This window comes from Ipomoea nil, unplaced genomic scaffold (assembly GCF_001879475.1).
Source record: "Ipomoea nil cultivar Tokyo-kokei standard unplaced genomic scaffold, Asagao_1.1 scaffold3321, whole genome shotgun sequence".
NCBI lineage: Eukaryota > Viridiplantae > Streptophyta > Magnoliopsida > Solanales > Convolvulaceae > Ipomoea > Ipomoea nil.
Genome location: NW_017619749.1, coordinates 92,791 through 118,138, shown reverse-complemented (window position 1 = coordinate 118,138; position 25,348 = coordinate 92,791). Strand labels below are relative to the sequence as shown.

At 34.3% G+C, this 25,348-nt stretch overlaps 3 protein-coding genes and 2 long non-coding RNA genes across 9 annotated transcripts in view; 4 read left to right on the top strand and 1 right to left on the bottom strand.

Moving 5' to 3' along the window:
* The first annotated feature begins 7 nt into the window (after nucleotides 1-7).
* LOC109169885 lies at nucleotides 8-25,204 on the top strand. The gene is made up of 3 exons (XR_002052296.1): nucleotides 8-17; nucleotides 280-286; nucleotides 25,054-25,204. It is a non-coding gene; the product is annotated as an uncharacterized LOC109169885 (long non-coding RNA).
* On the top strand, nucleotides 8,084-15,054 carry LOC109169881 (probable inactive DNA (cytosine-5)-methyltransferase DRM3). 3 transcript variants are annotated; one of them, XM_019318776.1, is made up of 11 exons: nucleotides 8,084-8,195; nucleotides 8,640-8,713; nucleotides 8,799-8,921; nucleotides 9,050-9,146; nucleotides 9,394-9,440; nucleotides 9,541-9,645; nucleotides 10,467-10,563; nucleotides 11,271-11,377; nucleotides 12,277-12,379; nucleotides 12,652-12,731; nucleotides 13,226-15,054. In XM_019318776.1, exons 2-11 carry the CDS (start codon nucleotides 8,711-8,713, stop codon nucleotides 14,636-14,638), a joined length of 2,175 nt encoding a protein of 724 aa, XP_019174321.1. In that variant the 5' UTR covers nucleotides 8,084-8,195; nucleotides 8,640-8,710; the 3' UTR covers nucleotides 14,639-15,054. The 3 variants fall into 3 exon arrangements, with proteins under 3 accessions (XP_019174321.1, XP_019174319.1, XP_019174320.1); XM_019318774.1 differs by having other exon boundaries at nucleotides 8,793-8,921; XM_019318775.1 differs by having other exon boundaries at nucleotides 8,637-8,713; nucleotides 8,793-8,921.
* LOC109169886 lies at nucleotides 9,654-10,431 on the top strand. Its single transcript, XR_002052297.1, has 2 exons — nucleotides 9,654-10,218; nucleotides 10,376-10,431. It is a non-coding gene; the product is annotated as an uncharacterized LOC109169886 (long non-coding RNA).
* LOC109169880 (boron transporter 1-like) lies at nucleotides 18,244-22,421 on the top strand. Its single transcript, XM_019318773.1, has 12 exons — nucleotides 18,244-18,924; nucleotides 19,005-19,087; nucleotides 19,174-19,369; nucleotides 19,461-19,599; nucleotides 19,719-19,884; nucleotides 20,031-20,197; nucleotides 20,288-20,461; nucleotides 20,596-20,691; nucleotides 20,784-20,921; nucleotides 21,001-21,326; nucleotides 21,441-21,711; nucleotides 21,828-22,421. Exons 1-12 carry the CDS (start codon nucleotides 18,821-18,823, stop codon nucleotides 22,221-22,223), a joined length of 2,256 nt encoding a protein of 751 aa, XP_019174318.1. The 5' UTR covers nucleotides 18,244-18,820; the 3' UTR covers nucleotides 22,224-22,421.
* The window catches only part of LOC109169879, a 44,337-nt gene continuing 41,607 nt past the window's right edge, over nucleotides 22,619-25,348 (bottom strand). For 2 of the 3 annotated variants that reach the window (XM_019318770.1, XM_019318772.1), the window contains 4 exons: nucleotides 24,182-24,340; nucleotides 23,774-24,061; nucleotides 23,415-23,585; nucleotides 22,848-23,005 (listed from right to left, as the gene is read on the bottom strand). In XM_019318770.1, coding sequence (XP_019174315.1) covers nucleotides 23,445-23,585; nucleotides 23,774-24,061; nucleotides 24,182-24,340 — 588 coding nt within the window. In that variant the 3' untranslated portion in view covers nucleotides 22,848-23,005; nucleotides 23,415-23,444. Of the gene's footprint in view, nucleotides 22,784-22,847; nucleotides 23,006-23,414; nucleotides 23,586-23,773; nucleotides 24,062-24,181; nucleotides 24,341-25,348 lie in introns of those variants that run through there. The other variant, XR_002052295.1, reaches the window with a different exon arrangement.

Below are 25,348 nucleotides of genomic sequence, written 5' to 3'. Positions count from 1 at the left end.
CTGATAAATTGCAAATAGTCCTTTTTTTTTTTTTAATATACTTGGAAGGAGAGACCCAAATCACAATCGTTATGTTGTGCAACTGTGTGCACCAACTATGCATGGTATAAATGGTTGTGAAAGATATCATTTCACTATGGTGGAGTATCGGTGTTGTTAGTGACATCGTTTAACTTCACCAATCAACTTTTTTTTTTAACTCCAATCGACGAGATTTCCATCATTTTCGATATGGATATATAGTTCATTAATTCTGGATACATAGTGCACTAATTCTAGATATATAGTTCATTAATTCTGGATATATAGTTCACCAATTCTGAATTTATAGTTCATTCATTCAGAATACACAGACGCAGTGAACTGCCATATGCCAAAACAGAGTATCAGTAACCGATGTGGATATATAATTTACTAACTTTGGATATATAGTTCATTAATTCTGGATATATAGCACAACATAACACTGTTAACGGCAATCGAAATTTTTTTTTTTAAGTCGAACGCGTCGTTTTTAATTAAAACGACGTCATTTTTTGCAACCATGTACGCCATGCATGGTGCACACGGTTGCACGACATAATTTGTGCCCAAAGCATACTCTTTTTTTTTTTAATAATAATAATAAAAAAACTAATTCATTAATCATAAGCAGAAACGTTTACAATACATATCGTTATAATGGTAATACATTCTTTACAATCAGACATATAAACAAATTTCCTAGCAATGCTACAAAAAACTTAGATCACAGACTGTTTTACAAATTGGAAGGGGAGACCCAAAGCATACTCCCTTTTTCTTTTGAATACCTAAAACCGCTAGATTAAGTAATTTGTGAGTCATTCTATTTTTTAATTTTTCATCATATCCGGTCGAACCGAGGATATGAGTCTTCATTCCTAGTGGGATTTGACAAATTATACAGTGGGCTAATGCCTACCTTGCATTATGAACTTTGGTCTAAAATAACATGTTGATTATGTGTCTGCAATTGACATATTGTATTATATGCAATTAACAGTTTATGTGTATGTAAATAAATTGAAATGACATAACTTGTTAACTATAAACACATAACATGTTAATTACAAACACATAATATGTTGATTGCATATACATAAAATGTTAACCATGCAACACCAATACATGGTTACAAAATTTTGAATGGTCTCCAATGTATTACGACTAAAGCAAATGTATGATTTACCTAAATTCACTCCTTGATCGGATAGGGACTCGTAAGTGTTTAAACATTGTTTGATGGTATTGGCTTCTCTTTCATCCGTCATAAAGAATAATAAGTTATCATTGACGAAGACGATATGAGAGATACTCGGGGCCTCTCTTGTTACTTTACATTCATGTATTTTTCTTTCTCTTTTATGTTTTTAGAGAATATACGAGAGACCCTCAACACACATAATACATATAGATAAGGTGAAAGCAGATCTCTTTGTCGGATACTGCAAGAAGAGATAATAAGATTGAAGAGCTTACGGTTAACCACAACTCTATATCGAATAGTTATCTTTACTTTAAATTTATTTTATTTGAACACCCAACCACAAGTCAAGGGATGTTAACGAACGAATGTTGTTCGTGTTTGTTAAGGTTTTTGGAGTGTTCGTATTCGTGTTCGTTTGTTAAGGTTTTTGAAAATTCTGTTCGTGTTTGTTTGTTAAGCGTTCATTAGTGTTTGTTAACGTTCGCGGACGTGTTCGTTAACATTAACGAACACATTCACGAACATGTTCGTTAACATTAACGAACACGTTCGTTAATGTTCATAAATGCTTAATAACCAAACATATGAAGTATGAACATGTCCATGATTAAAATTCGTTCTTGAACAATAAATAATATATGTTCACGAAAAATAACCAAACAAGTAACACAACTAACTACAAAGAGAATACAAACAAATATTAAACGAACATAAACAAGCTTGTTCATGAACATTATTAAACGAACACTAGACGAGATTTTTGACGAACATTATTAAACGAACACAAACGAGCTTGCTTACGATCTTTTAGCAAACAAATTTACAATTGTTCATATTTTGTTCGTTTATAAACCGAGCTCTAAATTTTATTTGTTTACCTTAATAAACCAACGTTTGCCGAATACAAAGTAGTTTATCGAAAGCGCTAAACCCCTACACAACTCTATTTTATGAGTTTTTAGACGGACCCTTGATCGGTTATTCATATATCTAAAAATATAATAAGTCTCAATCAAAGTTATATCCCCCATTTTTGTCCATGTTTTTAATGCTAACCATTTTGTACATTGTGTTTTTAGAGTTGTACTATACAATCTTTACCGTTATAACTTCCGTTATCTTTTCCATTACTTTTACAATGTACATGCATCTACCATATATTTTCTTATATTCTTTTATGATAACAATATTTGTAAAACATTATATATTCATTATATATTGGATTAATAATGATTTACATCCTCCCAAATGCTCTGTCGGGCCGGGGTGTGGAGAGCCCTTAGGGTTGGGGTTCAGCCTTTTGAAAGAATATATTGGATTAATATAATAAATAAATTTTATTTCACTTAGATTTTAATTAGTAAAAATTTGTTAGTTATTTTTAAAAATATAAATATTGGGCATATATGCGCATCGCGCATAGTAAAGACTAGTATATATATATATATATATATATATATATATATATATATATATATATATATATATATGAGTAAATTACCAAAATGGTCCCTTGACTATAGCGAAATTATCAATTTGGTCATTGACTTTTTTTTGACCAATTAAGTCCCTCAACTTTAAAAATCTTAACCAATTTGGCCCTCCATTTGTTTGACCGTTAGTCAACCGTTAACTTGGGACCAAATTGGTAATTCGCTATAGTCAAGGGACTATTTTGGTAATTAACTTTAATGTGGGCAATTCGGTTCAGTTTTCTCGAACCGAACTGTAACAAACTAGTTAGATTCGGTAACCGAACGGTAATAGATTCTTGTATACCGAACGGTTTGGTAAAAACTCGAACCGGACTGAATTGTTCGGTAAAAATCGAACCGAATCGAGTACCGTTTGAACTTTGGATTGCTATTTTGTTATATATTAGACTTTAGATATGGACTATGTAAACACCATAACACATAATATAGAACTTTTGATAACAAACCATAAAGAAATCAAATAAAACATTTACGAGAGATACCCGTGATAATATGAGCTGAACGGCAGAACAAGCAGAAAGGGACTTAGATTTATTATTTTATTATTATTATTATTATTATTATTATTATTATTATTATATTTGTTAAAAAAATTAAATGGTATTCAGTTCAGTTCAATTTTTTACCGAACAATTCGGATTGGTTTTTTATCGAACCGTCCGGTATACAAGAATCCAATACCGTTCGGTTGTTCGGTATATTACCGAACCAAACTAGTTCAGTTCAATTCGGTACGGTTCGGTTCGAGAAAACTAAACCGAATTGTCCACTCCTAAAGTTAATTACCAAAATAGTCCATTAACTATAGCAAAATTACCAATTTGGTCCCAAGTTAACGGTTAACTAACGGTCAAACAAACGGAGGACCAAATTGATTAAAATTTTTAAAATTGAGGGATTTAATTGGTTAAAAAAATTAGTCAATGATCAAATTGGTAATTTCGCTATAGTCAAGGAACCATTTTAGTAATTAACTATATATATATATATATATATATATATACTAGTTTTTTACGCGCATTGCGCGATTGAGATAATGCCCAATATTTTTTTAAATAAGTATTTTAAAGTATATCAATGCAAGATTATATTGAAATTGTTCATGCATAGATAATTGAATGTTAAATTTGTGTATTTAAATAGGCAATTCTAAGTTTACAAATGCAAGATAATATAGTCAAGATTGATTATAGTTGTCAATAAAATAATTGTATAGGTATGGTTAAACCAAATACAGGACATAAGGGAGAGAAAATAAAAATTAAGACATAAATTATTAAATACTCCGTATATACTAATATTGAAGAGCTAACTACTGATTGCCAAAGAAGGACATTGCGAGATAGTTTCCCACTTCAATTTGTTGTGTGATTTGAATACTCTTTTTGTCAATAAATCTTCCAAGTAGTTAATATGATTGACTTAATTGTATTTTTTATTTTTTTATTTTTTAAAACTATTATTATTATTATTATTATTATTATTATTATTATTATTATTATTATTATATCATCATACGCTTAGTTCATTTTATATGTTAATCTAAACAACTAATTTTATCAAATATTTTTTTACCAACCATTGATATAATTCGCCGGTCAAATTCGCTAATATAATCCGCTAACGCTAACCGCTAACTGCTGATTGTCAAACAAGGATATTGCGAAGTTGTTCTCACTTCAATTTGTTGTGTGATTTGAATAGTCTATTTGTCAACAAATCCTTCAAATAATTAATATGATTAGCTTTATTAATTATATTTTTTAATTTTTTCATGGTATTACTAAAATACTTGGTAAATAAATATATAGCATTATTTTGTATTATAACTTTGATATTTAATTAAAAAAAATAGTGCACAAAAAAGGTAATAGACAATGTGTGAATATAATTAATTGATGAATTTGAATGTAAAGAATTTTTACATTGGAGAAATATAAAGACAATATAACTAATAAAATTATTTCTCTTAATTAATTTATTAATAATGAATTATTTTTTTAATAAAGACATTGTAGGGACAATGTAGCAAATATAATCAATTGATGAATTTGAATATAAAGAATTTTTATATTGGAGAAAAATAAATACAATATAACTAATGAAATTATATCGTATTTAATTTATTGATAATGAATAATTTTTTTTGAATAAAGGCATTGTAGACACATAATTCTAAATTAAAAAATGATATGTATTATTTTTTGTTGTAGCTACTAAATTAATTTAATAAGAGTAAAATAGAGTACTAATTATGCAAACTTTGATTTGGATGAGGTTCGAACCTAAGACCTTTAAATTCTTATTAAAATCAATGAGTAAGTTAACGGTGAACTAACAGAAATTAACGGAAAAGATAATATTTAACGGAAAAGTTAACGGAAAATCACATTCATTAAGGATAAATTAGGAAATCTTAAGGAAAAATTAAAATCTGATCAATCTGAGCCATTCATTTGATTAAAAAATTTGACCGCCATTTTTTCTACCCATTATAGGCCTAACTCTCTTGGGCTCTTATTAGTATAGTACCATATATCTACTATCTATCTACTATACTAATAAGAGCCCAAGAGAGTTAGGCCTATAATGGGTAGAAAAAATGGCGGTCACAGATTTTAATCAAATGAATGGCTCAGATTGATTAAAAGATTGATCAGATTTAAATTTTACACTAAAATTTCCTAAAATACCCATACACCGTTACTAATTCCGTTAAAATTTTAAGAATTGCCGTTAGTTCACCGTTAACTTACTCATTGATTTCAATTTAAAAAAAAAAAAGGTCTTAGGTTCGAACCTCATCCCAATCAAAGTTGGCATAATTAATACTCTAATTGATTATATTCGCTACCAGCGAATTTATTTAATTATTAACATCGGGTAGAAAAAATGACCGTCAAATTATTAAATCAAATGAATGGTTCATATTGTTCAGGTTTTAATTTTTTTCTTTTAAGATTTTCTAATTCATCCTTAATTATATGATTATCCATTTAACTTTTTCGTTAATTCACCGTTAGTCTAATTCTAATATTAAAGTCTAATATATAGAATTATAACTACACCATTAATCTAATTCTAATATTAAAGTCTTAATAGAACTTAACCACAAATCCTAATGTCGGAATCTCCTCAAACAATATTAGTATATATTTCATATTTTATGCCCTAATTTTTATTTGTTCTCCCTTATGTCCCGTATTTGGTTTCAACCATACCTATACAATTATTTTATTGACAATTATAATCAATATTGACTATATTATCTTGCATTTGTAAACTTAGAATTACCTATTTAACTCGCACGGGCTTAGCTCAATGGTTTAGTGGGTAGTATTTGGGAGAAGAGACCAAGGTTTGAACCTCGGCGGCAGCAGTGCGGGAATTATGTCCAAAGTGGGCAGATTCATTGTGTGTATCAGCATTTGGCCCTGTCTGCTGAACCATTGAGTCACTGTGATTTACAACTTCCCACAATGCTCTGTCGGGTCGGAGTGCGGGGGGCTCTTTGGGTTGGGGACTCAACCTTTGGGAGAAGAATTACCTATTTAAATACGCAAATTCAACCTTCAATTATCTATGCATGAACAATTCAATATAATCCTGCCTTAATATACTTTAAAGTACTTATTTAACAAAAAAGCATTGGGCATTATCCCAATCGCGCAATGCGCGTAAAAAAACTAGTATATATATATATATATATATATATATATATATATATATATATATATATATATATATATATATAAGAGCCCAAGAGAGTTAGGCCTATAATGGGTAGAAAAAATGGCGGTCACAGATTTTAATCAAATGAATAGCTCAGATTAATTAAAAGATTGATCAGATTTAAATTTTACACTAAAATTTCCTAAAATACCCACACACCGTTACTAATTCCGTTAAAATTTTAAGAATTGCCGTTAGTTCACCGTTAACTTACTCATTGATTTCAATAAAAAAGGTCTTAGGTTCGAACCTCATCCCAACCAAAGTTTGCATAATTAATACTCTATTTTACTCTTATTAAATTATATAAATAATAATTTAGTAGTTACAACAAAAAATAATACATATGCATTTCTTTAATTTAGAATTATGTGTCCACATGCCTTTATTCAAAAAAAAAAAATTATTCATTATCAATCAATTAAATAAGAGAAATAATTTTATTAGTTATATTGTCTTTATTTTTCTTCAATATAAAAATTCTTTATATTCAAATTTATTAATTGATTATATTCGCTACATTATCCTTACAATGTCTTTATTCAGTGAAAAAAAATTTATTAATTATCAATAAATTAATTAAAAGAAATATTTTTCATTATTTATATTGTCTTTATTTTTCTCAAATGTAAAAATTTTTACATTCAAATTCATCAATTGATTACATTCACTACATTATCTATTATCTTTTTTGTGCACTATTTTTCTAATTAAATATCAAAATTATAATACAAAATAATGCTATATATAATTGATTATATTTTTTAATTTTTTCATGGTATTAATAAAATACTTGGTAAATAAATATATAGCATTATTTTGTATTATAACTTTGATATTTAATTAAAAAAAATAGTGCACAAAAAAGGTAATAGACAATGTGTGAATATAATTAATTGATGAATTTGAATGTAAAGAATTTTTACATTGGAGAAATATAAAGACAATATAACTAATAAAATTATTTCTCTTAATTAATTTATTAATAATGAATTATTTTTTTAATAAAGACATTGTAGGGACAATGCAGCAAATATAATCAATTGATGAATTTGAATATAAAGAATTTTTATATTGGAGAAAAATAAATACAATATAACTAATGAAATTATATCTTATTTAATTTATTGATAATGAATAAATTTTTTTGAATAAAGGCATTGTAGACACATAATTCTAAATTAAAAAATGATATGTATTATTTTTTGTTGTAGCTACTAAATTAATTTAATAAGAGTAAAATAGAGTACTAATTATGCCAACTTTGATTGAGATGAGGTTCGAACCTAAGACCTTTAAATTCTTATTAAAATCAATGAGTAAGTTAACGGTGAACTAACAGAAATTAACGAAAAAGATAATATTTAACGAAAAAGTTAACGGAAAATCACATTCATTAAGGATAAATTAGGAAATCTTAAAGGAAAAATTTAAATCTGATCAATCTGAACCATTCATTTGATTAAAAAATTTGACCGTCATTTTTTTTTTTCTACCCATTATAGGCCTAACTCTCTCGGGCTCTTATTAGTATGGTAGATATGGAAGATAGTATAGTAGATATATATATATATATATATATATATATATATATATATATGGAGTAATTGATTCACTCCTTATTAGTATTTAGCGGACTTCTCACGGTCTCACACTCAGGTCTCACCTCGCTCCTTCTCGAATCCTGCTCTACGTTCTCCCGTCAGCCCCTCCCACCTTCCGGTGACATCTCCGGTCGGGTAAGCTAGGAACCCTAAAACTTTTTGACCCCCTAGATGGTTAAGCTTCTCTGCACCCCATTCAATCAAAAGATTTGCTGATTAATGCGCCAATTCCATTTTTGGTTTTGCTTATTTTCCAACCGCATTGTTGAATCTGGGGTTGGATTGTAGTAATGGGAGTAATTTTTTTTTCTTTTTATTTTTTATATATGTTTTCTTCTGGTGTTGCGGATTCTAGACCTCTAACTCTGGGTATACTGGAGTCGCAAACTTGTCCCCTGTTTCAATTAGTTCTTGCTTTTTGAACGAGAAAGCCAGATTGCAGTGTATTTTTATCGGCTGTCAAATTTCTCCTGCGAAAGGCTTAAAGTTTGTATATTTATCAATAACTCATTATTCATAGCCTGCATATCACCATATTTGACCCAATACTTTTCTAATTTCTACCTTCTTATTTAGTAGGTGTCTACAGGAATTTGCAGTTAACCTACAATACTCTAACACTGCTTCCCTCACGCAAGTTTCAATTTGAGATGGTACATGAGTGCAAAATGTGTGCTATGCTTCTCAATCAAGTTAGCTTGATTTTCTACTCACTTGTAACACACTTGTTAGTGCCAGGTAACAGATTACTCCAATAATGAAAATGCTGCAAAACCTGAGACTGAAAGTGCCATCATGCCTAAAACTGAGGCTCTTGATTATGATTTGCCAGCAGAGAACATGTATCCACAACCTATGGGGGTATGGACGGATGGTGAATTGGTGACTATGGATTTATACTAATGCTTGTGAATTGCCTATGTGCGTCAAAGCATTGCAAACTAATTATCCTCATGCTGATAAATTGGTTCTACTCTGCATTTCTGCAGAATGATGTTGGTAGTTCATCTGGCAGCAATGTAAGGTCATCCTTGCTTGCAATGGGGTTTTCACCATCACTTGTTGACAGAGCAATTGAAGAAAATGGTATGTCATGTGGAATCACAGTTTTCAAAATCTTATTGCAACATGGCTGGGAAATAATTGCACATTATTGCTGTTAAGATAAAGAGGGTTTATCTAACTGATCCTACTTACCCTGATAAGTATTGTACCAAGTTTGCTGCATTAATTCTTAGATATAATCTACTTAGGACATAATGCCATCTCATCTGTTGTTTATCATTATCATTCTAATGAATTGTGGATAAGGAATACTTTTTTTCCAATATAGGTGATGACAATGTTGACTTATTACTGGAGACTCTTTTTACATATCCTGTAAGTGGCCCCCCTTTGCATGTTGCAATTTCCTTCAGTGGAAGCATTTAAATGTTTTCCATAATGATGTTCAGTGATGACATTCTTTTGTATTGAATAGGATCTTAATAGATCAGATTCATCAGATTCTTTGGATAGCTTGTTTGGTGATGAGAAGGATCCAGTCAGCCTTGCCCATTGTGACTCTGAATTACCTATAAAAGAGGTGATTTGATGACTTTGTTTGTGCCTCAGAGCTTCTTTTCAATTTGGTTTCATCATTACTTTTTTTTTTTTATTTTTTATTTTAGCTTAATTAATGTTGTCATTTTTTTGATAGGTAGCTAAAATGCTGTTGTCATATATGTTATTAAACTGACAACCTTTTTGTGGTTATCTTCATAATTGTGTGCTTGCCAATGAACCCAACATCAAAATAGATGCCTAAGATGATGACTAGAAAATTATGGTCCAATTCAAAGCTAATCTACTCGGTACTCACAAAGCATGAAATTGATTGTACACCCACAGAATTTAGTAAATATCTTATCTATTACGGAAGCCCAATTAGTGCTTCTCTTATGGCTAAACCATAGAAGTGTGTATAAGATGTAGACATAGTCTTTCCCTGGTGCCATATTTTCTGTGCTTGTTTGTTTGTACTGCTGCTAAAACTACAATATGCTGGGGCTGTTGGCACATTCGTTTTGTACAGATATTTAGATGATTGCTTTTGGAATAAAAAGTAGAACCTTGTTGCCATTTACTAGCCAGTAGTCAGTGCTTGTGTTACCTGCATGTTTAACATCAATAAGGTATGCTATTTCATGATTGACATGATAGTTATTGCTAAATAGGGATTCTTATCATGTGTAGTCATAAATATTGAAGTAACTAGTCTAACCATTGTTATCAAATATTGAGATTCTTGCAGTTACACACATTCAGAGATTCAGTTTCTCTTGTCGGGTGTTGTTTGGCTATAGTGGTGATGTATAGAAAAAAGAAAGTAGTGAAAATAATTTGATTTAACCTCTTCTCTTGCAGGAGCTTGATATATGCGTAGTTAGAGATGAAAAGAAAGAATCCTTGTTAGCAATGGATTTTTCTTTAGATGAAGTCGAGTTTGCAATGAGTAAGCTTGGTATGTGTTAATTTCTGAAGTATCCTTTCTTGTGAAAGAATACACTTTTCTCAGTAATATTCTTCCATGGGTGTAATTACTGACAATCTCAAACCCGTGAACTCTAACATGATACATGAGTCTGAATTGAACTCTCTTGCTTTTATTTATCATTGTGCCTGTAACAGTTTATTTGCATTGAAATCAGCATGTATTATACACATATTACTTGCCATTTTTAAGTGCAAAATAAATATAATGGATATAGGAAGTGGGAAATCCTTATAATTAGGGGTGTGGATGAGCTGACCTGGCTTGTGATCTACTTGAGCTTGACCTTTTGTGCTTAGTCATTTAAGCTCAAGCCCAACCTTGATCCTTGTTATTTTCATTTGACCATGGGTTGAGAATTGAGATCTTAAAATTTGAGCTCAACTGTGCTGGACTTTAACTTGAGCTCTATAAACTTTTTAATGAGCCCTGGCTGTGTGTTTGGCTAGAATGCACCCCTAATTATCCTCTGGATAAATTATGTTATATCCTTATAGTCCATGAAAGGTATAGCACAATGCTACTAAACTACCGTAAGTGGCTTCAAAAGTCTCGAATCTTCTCCTTCCCATAAAGTTTCCCAGGACCCCATGCTTCTTACAACAGGCTTATTTGTGTGTTTTAAATCCTGTGTCTGCTTCAATGTCCAATGTTATTCTCTTCATTTTGCATAACAGGCAGAGAAGCCCTTGTCACTGAACTTGTGGACTTCATTCTTGCTGCTCGGATTGCTGGAAATTTGGAAAGAGAATCAAATTCAGTCGATGCAAAAGAAAATGAGCAGGTTCTTTTTAATGATATAATAGTCATTCAGTCGATCAATTTGCTCTCACTGTTATTAAATCTTATTCCATATTACATTTACAGTGTTCTTTTTCCAAAATGACTTTTTCCAATAAAAGGAAGGTTTTGGGTGCATTTAGTTTCTGGAAAAATGGAAAACAGAAAACAGAAAATGTGATTTTTTAGTACTGTTTTCCATTTTTCCATTTTTACAAATCTCCCTGGTTTTTAAATTTTTTTTTTTTTTTTCATCTAGTTGGCTTTTCATGGGAATCTTCAAACATTTTATTCTGTAGAAATCCTCTCCATTTTCTATTTGTTAGAATGATAGGGGTCAGTTGGATTTTGAAGCTTTGGTGCCTTGGGGAGGATGAATTTGTTTGTGAAGTTCAAATTTTGAACTCAATTTGATTAAGGGACTCTAAAACAGGAGAGGCAGGGAGCTCTAAGATTGTCTGAATTATATTCCCACCCACTCCCCTCTTAAATTGTGTTATAGCCATATGGGGAGAATAAAGTAAATAAAACCTCCCTGTTTTTACACGCCATTATGACTGCACGCTGCTGTAAATTCTATTTCCCTTTTTCATTTTGTGTTGTCCTTTTGAGAGATAGTGAGGTATGCTTGTACTGCTGTGCATTTATCATTAGTGATTTAAAGCCTCTAAGCTTGGGGTTTGCTGGAAAAGGATATCCATAGCCTTGTGTGCAATTGTGCATGTAGAAGCATATTCCAATGCATAAGATGACTGGAGAGAGTCATTTCTTTCAAAGATCTAATAAACAATGATATGATCTTTCTTACTAACTTCCAACTTCTTATATTATGTTAGCATAACACTCCATATTTTATTTCCTAATGTGTAAGAGCTGTTGGCTGATGCGAATTCTGCTGTTCAGGAACTCATCACTGAAGTCTTGTTTGGGACCATGGAGAAGACACTTAGACTGATTGAAATGGGTTTCTCTGAGAATGAGATTTCAACTGCTATCGAGAAGTATGGTGAGTAAACTAAATGGAAAACTTCATTGCCATTGGATGAAGTTTGTGTTTTTTGAAATACACATTGCTTTACCTGCAGTTTCTTCTTCAATTAAATAATTTTTGCTGATTAGGTACAGTCACTTTAATATTTTTTACATTCAACTCTTCATGATGTGTGAAAGGTGTACTGACCAACTAACTTGCCAGCTAGCTTTCCTGGTCCAATCTCAGTCAGGCATGCAAATTAGTGTTTCTTCTAATTTCAGTTTTTGTATTCTTCTTCGTTTCAGGTTCAGAAATCCCTCTTGAAGAGCTTGCTGAATCAATTGTATCAGATAAGAATCCTAATAGCAGCATTAAAAGGGAAAAGGTATATGTTTACCTTAATCCCCAAAAGGGGTTCTATTATTCTGTTTTTCCATGAATTATTCAAGCATTGAACCTGCATGGCCGCATGAGCCCTTCATCTAGCATAATGCTCATGGTACCTTTAATCCAAGTCACTTTTGGTCTTTCTGTACTTGCCTCTATTTTACTACCCAGTTGTCAGGGGTCTGTGTTGAAATTACTACCAAGTCATTTACTTCCCAACACTCATTGCCATGAAGCATAATCAGCCCCATTTCTGTTTGATGGAATATGCCTTTTACTTGTATGGACATTTCTTGATCACATAAAATTCCGCAAGCTTCTCCAATCAGCCTTAATTTTTTTGATTTATATCACCATCCACTTTCCATAAAATAGAACTGAAGTGCACTTCAAAAGCGCATGCACTTGTGGTGCTTAACCTGAGCCTTTACTATTCCTTCCCTATACAAAATATAAATTGCTTTTCTTTTATCTGCTGGTATCTCTTGGCAGTACTTCTTGACCTCCCTTGGCACAAATAGTTCAAGTGCTCGAAGCAGGTGTAGACCTTTGAGTATTGCGATGCATGATGGTTTAGGTGGTCATTGTTTTGATCCACTGGCTGTTAAAAGAGAAGAGCCCACTCCAGAAACCTATTATGAATCCTCAGATTTGGACTTACTGCAGAAGTTCAGAGGGAAACGCCCAAAAGAAGAATATATTGATCAATCAAGCAATTTGAAAAAGCCAAAACAAGAGTATGATGAAGGCTTCAGTAGTTCTGTTGGGCCAGAGTGGGAGGAAACTAACTTTAGAAATTTTCCACCTTTCAGCAGGGCTTGTTCTTCAGTTTCTAAAAGAAGGGTTCCCCATAAAGCAAGACTGCTGGAAAATGTTGCAGCACCAAGAATGTCTATGCCTAGTTCATGTAGGAGCCTTGATCAAATGGTGGCTAAACCTCCCTATTTCTTTTATGGAACCATCATGAATTTATCTCATGATACTTGGGTCAAAATATCACAATTTTTGTATGCAATTGAACCAGAATTTGTTAATACTCAATCATTCTCAGCCCTCAGCCGGAGAGAAGGATATGTGCATAATCTTCCTACTGCACCTAGATTTCACATTCTTCCAAAGCCACCAATGACTATTCAGGAAGTGATGCCCCATACATCAAAATGGTGGCCATCATGGGATACAAGGAAGCAGCTGAGTTACATCAATGCTGAGACAAGTGGGATCTCTCAAGCACGTGATAGGATTGAAAGAATATTAGCAGATTCCAGAGGACTTCTTTCAGCTGAAAGACAGAAAGACATCATCCGTCAGTGCCAGACATTGAATCTTGTTTGGGTTGGGAGAAATAGATTGGGCCCAATAGAGGCAGAAAATGTGGAGAGCATTCTCGGATATCCAATAAATCACACCCGAATTGCTGGTTTCAGCTTGATGGATAGGCTCCAGGTGCTAAAACAGTGCGTCCAGATTGACACATTGGCATATCATCTATCCATCTTGAAATCTCTGTATCCAGGAGGATTGAAAATGTTGTCTATTTACAACGGAATTGGTGGAGCAGAAATTGCTTTGCATCGGCTTGGAATTGAGCTAAAAGTAGTGGTGTGTGTGGAAGCTTCAGAATCAAAGCGAAGAATTCTTAAACAGTGGTGGGAAAGTTCAGGTCAGAGGGGAGAGTTGGTGCAGATTGAAGATGTTCAGAAGCTAGCTAGTAACAGGCTTGAAGTTTTGGTTCAAAAGTATGGGGGGTTTGATTTCATCATATGCCAGAACCCTTGCACTTATGCTCTAAAAAGTAGTGTGGCTGCAGACTTTGATGGTCCCGCAGGTTTAGATTTCACAATGTTCTATGAGTTTGTACGCGTCTTGCAACGAGTAAGGAGTAAAATGGAGAGGAACCAATGAGTTTCTTCCAAATTCCAATGATGGTAGAGTAATAATGAGATGTAAAATTTGTGACGAATGCGGAACAGCATGCATGTCATGTCATGTATCATGTTTGTGTAGTTAAATTGTATCGTAGGAGAAGGGAGTGTAGGTTGAATTGAATGAGGAGGAAGAAGAATGTAATAATGTAGATTATGCCTAGATGCCTAGATGGTGGGGTGCAGCAGCAGCCAGCAGCCAGCAGCCAGCAGGGGAGAAGCTAAGGAAGGAAGGAGGAGGAGTAATGTGTAATTCTGTATGTTGTTACTTATTCTGTCGGTAGGTATATTATATTATGAAACGGTATGAATTGAGTAATTCAAATGTTAATGGCGGAAGCGCAGCAGCCTTTGTGGTCTATGAATTCAGGTGTTGAGGACATTCCATTCCAGTCATGTCTTGTCTGTCTCAAATCTGAACGGTCTTAAGAGTCTTATATTATCATTATTATTCATGAATTAAATAGGGTGAATTTAATTAAGAGTTTTATAGACTTTTAAAGAGACGTAGGATAGATGTTAATAAATTTTAGAGTTAATTTTACCGGAGTTCTTTTTGTTTTTTTGCGACAATTATAAATTTAATCTTAGATTATGGGAGATTGTGAGTTCAAGCCTCAGTGGAGGCTTTATCAGCTCAAACTTTGTGCTCAGTAATTATGAACAGATACTACATTGTAATAGAGTCAGTAGCATTTAAAAATTAATAATCCTCATGCCATTTTTTATTTTTAGTAAAGACATTTTTATCTTTTCATATTTTTCTTTTGTTATTAATCATAGTGTGAGAGTTTTATTATTTTGTAACAGACTTAGGTACTATACATTAAATTTTTCATTTGATAGATTTTCAAGTCATTGTAATTTATTTGTTTATAATTTTGAAGGGTCGAGATTTGGGGCTAGGTCTTTGTATTTTTTATTACATTGTAATAGAATCAGTAGTATTCAAAAATAGAAATAGTGGGGTAGGGTTAGAAAGAAAAAGACGAGAGAAATGAAGGAATGGTTGAATTTGAATTGGTTGACCAAAGTCAAAATGAATGATGAATCCCTAGACGTGTACGCGGTTCCGCCGTTTCTCCAATTTAATAATTTAATAATAATAATAATAATAATAATAATAATAATAATAATTGAAATTGAAATTGATTACTACAACTCACTCCGTACATACATTAACGCCGTAGCATGTGCAGTAGTGGAGTGAGTGGGTGAAAATTGAAAAATGGGAATGGAGTTATGGAGGTAAGCGGGTAGCATAGCGAATTAGCGATAGTAGTAATAGTACGTAAAATGATGTGACAGCGAGTATTTATTATTATTTTTTTAATACGGGTACGTTGTAATATTGTATAGTATGAATAGTACGAGTACGTAATGTTAGATATTTACTTAGTATTTGTTGGATCGGAATGTGAGGGTCTTTCGGATTGGGGATTTAACTTTTGGGAGAAGAAGATATTTACTTAGTAAATGATTGAATATAGTAATTTAGACATACTTAGCAAAAATATAAATAATGTTTTAATGTCGTGGAATTAAAAAATATATATATTTTTAATGTTTAGAGATAATTTTATGATTCGATTGATCAAGAATATTGTTTTATTAACTTTAGTTTTGAGAAAAATTTATCTAAAAAGAAGCAGTATTATCTAGAAAGAGCGATCTGGAAGGAAACGAATTTTTTCGGAAAGAAGTGATATCCTCCGGAAGGAGCGATATCCTTTAGAACAAGCGATGTTTAGAAGGATTTGGAAAGTGCTTTTAGAAATTGTAAAACATATTCCGTATTATATTTAGAGTTAGTAATCAAAATAGTCATTAACTATAGCGAAATTATCGATTTAGTATCGGGTTATTATTTTTGCCTAATTAAATCATCAATTATGAAAGTCCTATTCAATTTGGTCCTCCATTTGGTCTTGAGGGTAGTTATGGAATTTCACAATGCTGAAGCTGACACTTTTGCCTTGCGGCTGACGCACTGAAGAAAGCGGCTACAGGGCTAGGAACTCTCAACTTCATATGGGCAACTGTTGTTTTCTCGGCAATTTTGCCATCACTTTGGAAAAATATATATGTTTCTGGTTCATCACCATCATTCTCTTGATTGAAGGCGCTCAGATTTTCAATAGGAGTCATGATCTTGAATGGCAGCATCAAGCCACATGGTCTCTTACATGTGTTGGGATCCATAACTTTTGCGCCATAAAATCTAACTCCCATTTTATCGCCAGATCCGTGAAGATGATTTGCTGTCAGCACAACCATTGGGAGATTAGTGGTTGATGTGGTAAATAGAGAGTGTATTGTACGCACTACGTTTCCAAGTCAGATCCGGGTGCGGTTCTTTCCTCTGGTCTATTTGTTGATTTAAGTAATAAAGTCCGGTCAACGTGACAGTGGGTCAAAGGTTCTCGAACTTAATACCTATAATGTAGGAAATAGTAAGGGTGGGGACAGCTTCCGGCCTGCCGGCATACTTGCCGCGTGGCGGTGGTGCACGGGTGAAGCCGGGGGCCGAAGGGGCTAAGGCCATGTGCTTCAAGATTCTTGAACACATTACACACTAGGTCGGACCTCGTTCCCCTGATAAGGCCGGTCCGACCTAAAATCCTCTAGAAGAGGGAGGCGAACAAGCCTTTGCTAGCCTACCCTTCGCCGGAAGACAGAGATGGTCGGGAAACAACGCTACTATGATCGGTAAAGGTCAAGCCGGACTTGGTCCATCCAAAGGGTTTCATACCGGTCAAAAGTTCACACCTCCCGGGAAATAATCCCCATCAGTGGTGGCTCAGAGTCACTGGCGGCGAGGATGTCACTAGCATCAGAAGAAAATGCTGCGTACAAGTTCAAAAGTTCATGTGCTTCCATATGCTAAATGGATGTTTACACCAAGAAGCACAGGCTGGGTAAGATTCTTCACTGGCTCCATATTGCATATGCAACAAGATGTTTGGTTCTCTCTTGATGAAGCTGATCAGACAGGACTATGGATCGGAGCAACAAGGGAAGAAGATACAGACAATATAAATAGAAAATCGGCTCTAAATTAAACATCTTCTAATTGATCCACTGGCATTAGCAGAAGCTTTGTCGCTCATGTTGGAGAAAGCTTACTGGGAATGGAATGTTTACTCAATGAAACTGATGTAGGAGGTGAATAAGGAGTGTGAAAGGGACCTTCATTCAGACATTGGTTCACTCAACTTCAATTATTCAAAGTGTGTGTAGGCCGAGTTGCAAGGATTCCAGGAGAAAATGGCTAGCATTGTGAAATTCCATAACTACCCTCGATTTATAAACGGAAAATCAAATTGATTAGAATTTTATAATTGAAGACTAAATTAGACAAATATAATAATAAATATTTTTACTATAATCAAATAACCATTTCAATTATTAACTCTAATATTTATTAATATAATAATGAATTTTCTCAAAAAAAAAAAAACAACATGAAATTTCTTGTATATCAAAATTTTAATTTTGATTTTGGTTATCCTTATTACTTAGTAAATTTTTATAACAATGCGTTCCACATATTTGAAGATTGTTATATTTTGTGAGTCTGAGTGAGTGTGAGGACAAAGATGGATGGAGAAGCTGGTTAGATGTTTCCTCTCCTCTCAGGGCCGCCAGCTACTCATGTTCTGTCTATCTATTATTATTATTATTATCCATCTTCCATCCCCTCCCGCCGACCTCATTCCCAATTTTCTTCTTGTGGAGCAGCTGCTGCATTACTTGGTCGTCCGTATCTATATATATACATGGAAACATATTCCACTCCATTCCATCATTGAAATCAATCATTCAATCATTCAATCTTAGCTTGATGCTGTTCTGGCCTTAACACAACAACAAACTATCTATATCTACTTCCTTTCTTTTACATTTAACAGATTTACTCCCATTGTCTTCCAATATATATAACTAGCAACACTTTTTTTCATTTCAGTTTTGCTTCTCCATTGTATGTGTTTTTGATTTGATTTGTAGCCTTCAACTTGCAATGGCCACTCGCATCTCTCCCCTCTCTCTATGGACTATGGATGCTACCTAAATCCAACTTCTTCTATATGCACTGCAATTAGCTGCTAGCATAGCAATTAAAGCCATTCACATTTCACTGTGAACAACCCTAAACCCTAATATGGAAGAGACCTTTGTTCCCTTTCGTGGAGTCAAAAATGATCTCAAAGGGAGGCTACTCTGCTATAAACAAGACTGGACTGGTGGCTTAAGGGCTGGCTTCAGGTACGCGCATCTTTTTATTTTTTAAACCCCTCCCTCCCTCCCTCCCTACTAATAGCTTTCAAAATTGATGTTTTATTTAGGATTTTAGCCCCCACCACATACATATTTTTTGCTTCTGCGATTCCAGTTATCTCGTTTGGTGAGCAGCTGGAAAGAAATACTGGTATGTATCATGTATGTTAGTTCCCTTGAATTTGGTTGGTTTAGTATAGCATAGGCAGTTTTTGTTGACATTTTGTTTTTGGACAGATGGGCTAATCACAGCAGTTCAAACCTTAGCTTCAACTGCACTTTGTGGAATTATACATTCTATCATTGGGGGCCAGCCACTACTAATTGTTGGGGTAGCGGAACCAACTGTGCTCATGTATACATTCATGTACAACTTCGCTAAAGATAGACCTGATCTGGGGGGCTCAAAACTATTTCTAGCTTGGACTGCCTGGTATTTTTTCTGCTCTGCTTAATTCATTACACTTGAAGGTTTGCTTGCCCAACCATACCCCACCTGCTTTTCATTCTCTTTTAAATCACAGGGTCTGTGTTTGGAGTGCAATCTTGCTGTTCCTTTTGGCTATCCTAGGAGCTTCTTCCATTATTAATAGGTTTACTCGTCTTGCTGGAGAGTTATTTGGCCTACTAATTGCAATGCTTTTCATGCAACAGGCAATTAAAGTAATTAAGAGAAACACTACATAACTCCGCTTCCTGTTTCATTTGTTTTTAATATAGAGTACTAGTAGTAAATTCTGTGATATTATTATTGATTAAGGCCTCTGATCTGGTGGATATAGGGACTTGTTGATGAGTTCCGCTTACCAGAACGAGAAAACCCAAATTTAACAAAGTACCAGCCTTCATGGAGGTTTGCCAATGGTATGTTTGCTTTGGTTCTTTCTTTTGGTCTTCTGCTCACTGCACTAAGGAGCCGAAAAGCAAGATCTTGGCGATATGGATCAGGTGAGCTTGTTGCATTCCACATCCTTCTACTCAACTCAAGTGGTAAACAATTAACACCAGTCTCTGAATGAATGTCTGCTTTGAGTTCTGATGTCTCTTAGCAGTCACGGTGAACTCCTCAATTTCAACCTCTGCTTCTTTTCCAGGTAGTCTTCGAGGATTAATTGCGGATTATGGTGTTCCATTGATGGTTCTCATATGGACAGCTGTCTCTTACATACCCAGTCAAAGTGTTCCAAACGGAGTTCCAAGGCGGCTCTTCAGCCCAAATCCATGGTCATTAGGTGCATATGAGAATTGGACAGTCATGAAGGCATGTCAACAACATTTTCCATACTAGTTTATTTCTGCTTCTACATAGGTGTCTTGTGTCCTACTATTACTAAACCTTCAACTTGAACAGGATATGCTAAATGTCCCGGTTCTTTACATAGTTGGGGCTTTTATTCCAGCAACTATGGTAGCGGTGCTCTATTACTTTGATCACAGCGTGGCATCACAACTTGCTCAGCAAAGTGAATTCAACCTGAGGAAGCCAGCTTCCTATCATTATGATTTACTTCTGTTGGGTTTCATGGTAAGAAGCAAAGGCTAGCTGGTCTCTGCTGCAGTCTCACTTTGTTTTTTTTTTTTTTTTTTTTTTAAATACGGAGTATTATTTATTCTTGCATCAAGCATATAGGATGATCACATAATTTTTTGCTATGGCAGGTCTTGATTTGTGGTCTCCTTGGGATTCCGCCATCAAATGGTGTCATCCCACAGTCGCCAATGCATACTAAAAGTTTGGCTACACTGAAGCACCAGGTAGGAATTAATAGAGAGTCAGATAAGGGCTCTTCTTTAATTTCATATGAGCTTGTTGGATAAAGCAACTCAGTGCATTGGTGTTTATACAGTTGCTGCGTAATCGACTTGTTGCAACAGCACGGAAATGTATGAACGAGAATGGGAGCTTAGCACAAGTTTATGAACGTATGCAAGAAGCCTATCAACACATGCAAACTCCACTGAATTACCAACAACCATCAGCTCAGGTGAGATCAGATATGATTGAGGTGGATAATCAGTATATTCTGAGAAATAACTCCATTAACACTAATTATTTATGGACAGGGCTTAAAAGAAGTCAAAGATCCAACCCTCCAACCACTGTCGAACAATGGGAATGGGAATACTAACGCACCATTAGATGAGACAGTCTTCGATGTCGAGAAGAATATCGATGATTTATTGCCAGTAGAAGTAAAAGAGCAACGGCTGAGTAACTTGCTGCAGTCAACAATGGTGGGAGGATGTGTTGCTGCCATGCCACTTATCAAAATGATTCCAACCTCAGTACTGTGGGGCTATTTTGCATTCATGGCAATTGAAAGCTTGCCAGGAAACCAATTCTGGGAGCGGATCTTACTACTTTGCACAGCCCCAAGCAGAAGATACAAGTAATCATGGGCTGGGCGGGGGTTAAGTTTTGTCATTAGTTTACATTTCACAAGCTAAGCGCTATCTAATCCTTGCACTTTCTCACTCTGATAACTTATCTTAATTTTTGGTAGAGTTCTGGAGGACTATCACGCGACATTCGTGGAATCCGTGCCTTTCAAGACAATTGCTCTTTTTACTATTTTCCAAACTGCTTACTTACTTGTTTGCTTTGGGATCACATGGATCCCCATTGCTGGGGTTTTGTTTCCACTAATGATCATGCTCCTTGTTCCTGTAAGGCAATTCCTGTTGCCCAAGTTTTTCAAAGGGGCACATCTTCAAGAATTAGATGCTTCAGAATATGAAGAGTTGCCAGCGCTACCACTCAGCATGACTAGATCAGTAAGTTGTCCATTAAGTGAAAATATCCTTCTTGGCTGTGATATGATTGTGAAAACTCTCATAAAAAACAGAAATTTAACATTGTTGCTTCTATATACGTTTGTTTTGTTGACCAGGAAAGCCGAATGTTCTCAAGATCAGTGTCATTTGCAGACGATAAGATAGTTTCAAGATCAGTCTCGTTTGCAGATGATAGGATATATTCAAGATCATGTTCGTTTGCAGATAATAAGGAGATTATGGATGGAATGGTGACAAGAAGTAGGGGTGAGCTTCGACGTTTGTGCAGCAGCAGCAGCTGCAATGGCACACCGGGCAGGGATTCTGTTAGTCCAAGAGGAGTCGTCTCAGAAAAAGAAAAGATACACATACACAGCCCTCGTGTGAGCGAACTAAGAGGGGAACACAGTCCTCGGTTAGGAGGAGGAAAAGGACCATTTAGTCCCAGGTCAGGTGAAGCAAGACGCTCAAACTTGGGTAAAAACGACCACCCCCATTGTGATAATATCTAGAGTGGAACACCGAACACCAACATATGCGCGTGGTGGGTCGGGTACGCGGGTATCTATAAAATTATTCCTTCATTCTTATTTTACCCACCGTTAATCATTCAATTGTCTGAATTATTCTGGCGAACTATCAACTCGTATTTTCTTTGTATATAACATTCTCTCAGAAGCAATCAGATTAAGGGAGCAATACCAATATCCCTTGAAAATGCACTTTAATCATTCAATTATTCTGTGGCTAACTTGCATTTTAGTTCATGTATGTTAATTACTGCTGGAATGCACACAATTAACTTACATCCTTAACTAGATTTTAAATTTATTTTTCTTTCGCAGAAATTACAAATATTTTAACTTTGACCATGTATTACAATAGTACACAAACACAAACAACCACATCATAAAAGATTAACAATAATTTGACCATGAAACAAAATTTCTTATACAAGTTGGCTCTTTGTTAAATAAAGCCATGTAACAAAACCTGAGGTTTATGTATTACACTGGGAAACTAGTGTACAATGCCGTCAATGAACACATTGGACTATGCTAGCATTTGTAGGATATATATATATATATATATATATATATATATATATATATATATATATATATATATATATATATTTCTAGCTGGATGCCCATTAAAGGGAAGGAATGATCAGATAAGCTATACATAAAAAATAATTTCGATTACAGCACAACTCTTCCACACATACAAGAAGGATTTGTATGTCTCTCACCAATACTTTTTGATTTGTGAATCGCACCCACCCTAGCAAAACCTGTAATAGAGATTGGTGGATATTATTTGACTTGAATTGACACAATCATTCAGAACTTGAACTTGACATGCCTCGCTGCAAGCAAGATTGAACTCAGTGAAGGGTTTATATTTGCAAATGAGATCACATGTTACTCTACTTACTAGTTGTAATAGGCTTCACATATATTAACAATATATCATAAAGAATTGGGGTGTAAATTAGAAAGCACAAATTGTGGTTGGGTTTCCGGGGAAATACATGAATAACAGCGACGCAAACATTACCAGCAATGAACTTCCTTACCATTAAGCAGTTCCTACCCTAGTAAACAGGCCTCACTTTTTTCTAGTGATCTAGTTATGCAAGCAAAGAAGAAATGAAGACATGGCTTTTTAACATGAAATTAGGGTGGGTTGAAACAACTAACCACATGTAACTAAAGCAACTACTTTCTGCTTCAATGCTCGCTGCTTCCAAAAGACGAAATTGGCATCAGCTGAGGTGACCAGGCGCCAGCACCATCTTTAGAAATTGCTTCAGTGCTGGCTGCATCAGCAACTGGTGAATATGGTTTTGTCACTTTCCTTTTAAGCATAGCCTGGAACATCATAAGAAAGAGGGAATAAGAATAATTATATGTAACCATATTCACAGTGCGTTTAGAGTGATTTTCACCAGTTGTTTTAATGACAATGCCTAGGAATCTTAGACTACCCAACAACTTGTTGGCCACAAATCACTTTCTTATAACATCAACATGCTTGACTTTGAGATGGGAAGTCAAACCTTTGAATCACTTGGCCCATAAGTAGTCCTTGCCAGCTCAATTGCTGAATAAACCTGAAACGCTTGATTAGAATCTCGCTGGCATTTTACAATGCGAAATTGGTCCTTTCCCTCTAATGATCGACTTTGCAGATATATAATCAGCCGTGAGGGTGGACCATTTATAGCATCTTTCTTTCCAGGAGACAATTCCATTGTCACCAAATCATCCCACAGGACATCCCACAATACTGAACATGGGTCTCTTGCAGGATTAAACTTCTTCTGCGCAATAAGGTTTGAAGTTTGCTGACAACAACAAATCAAAAACCGTTTTGAGTATACATGTGAGCATATTATGGAATGAAGGATGATATTTGTTTGAATTGTCTGTTGTCTAACATGCTATCAGGAAACTGATCAACGTACTTGCAACAGTAAAACTCTCCGATGTGTAATAACAATAATTCTTCCTTTAGGGAGCATGAAGTGGTCTTCATAAGCATCTGTCAAGGCAAACTTTGCTCGCACTTTGAAAAGGTCAACCTGGCCAAAGAATGATCCAGATTCTGCTAATTGCAACATTACCTTCATAATGACATCATATTACAAAATGATCTGGGTTAGTTTCTCCTCAGGTAACTACTCTTAAAGAATAGAAAAAAAAGTGCTCACAAGGAAGATATATCACAGTAGAGGAAAATCCTCATGGTTGGAGGGTTTATGGTTTATGGTTTACGGTTGGATGCAATGAAAGGCATATCTTACTATACCAAAGATGCATATATTAAGACATAAAGCTGAAAGAAATAATTAATCACTTTTGCATAGCCAACTATACCTAAGATGCATATATTAAGGCATAAAGTTGAAAGGAATAATTAATCACTTCTAATAACCTAAAAGCTTTTCAGAAGTGAAGAAACAAATGTTCAATCCTAGCATCAGAGAAAGCAAAGTTTTTTACACTAGTTTTATCACCATTCATAAAAAAACAAAGTAGTTTTCCATCATAAAAGAAATCAGCCCACACATGACGAATGAACAAACAAATACTACTTACCCATCTAACAGCTTTTTTATATTTAGATGTAGGAAGATGTTGAAAGACTTGAGGAACTGAAAGTATCTTTCTATTTCTTACACTCTTACAAGGAACATCAGATTACAACTCAATATTTAGGCTAAAAAAGGAGCAGGGAAGAGACATAATAAACGACATAATAAATGAGAAGTCTGCCCAAGGAAACTACTCCTCTCCTCAAGGCCTTGATAAAGCTGAGGAGAGGCTGCTCAAGAAGATATTTCCAACACGGGGCTCAAGCTGGAGCATATAAATCAAATGCTCCTAGCTTGCTACAAATGAAATCAATCCTAGGTCCACGAAGAGATTTAGTGAGGATATCGGCTAGTTGATCATTTGACCCAACAAATGTGGTGACAATGTCTCCGGATGCAGCATGTTATGGTATATATATTTGATATATAGAATCTCTATATATTAGGCAGTTTAGGGTTTTAGATAGTAGGCCATATGGAAACTTGTTCCTATTCATAGTCTTCTAGCTCCTATTTATAAAGCTTTGTATTCTCTTT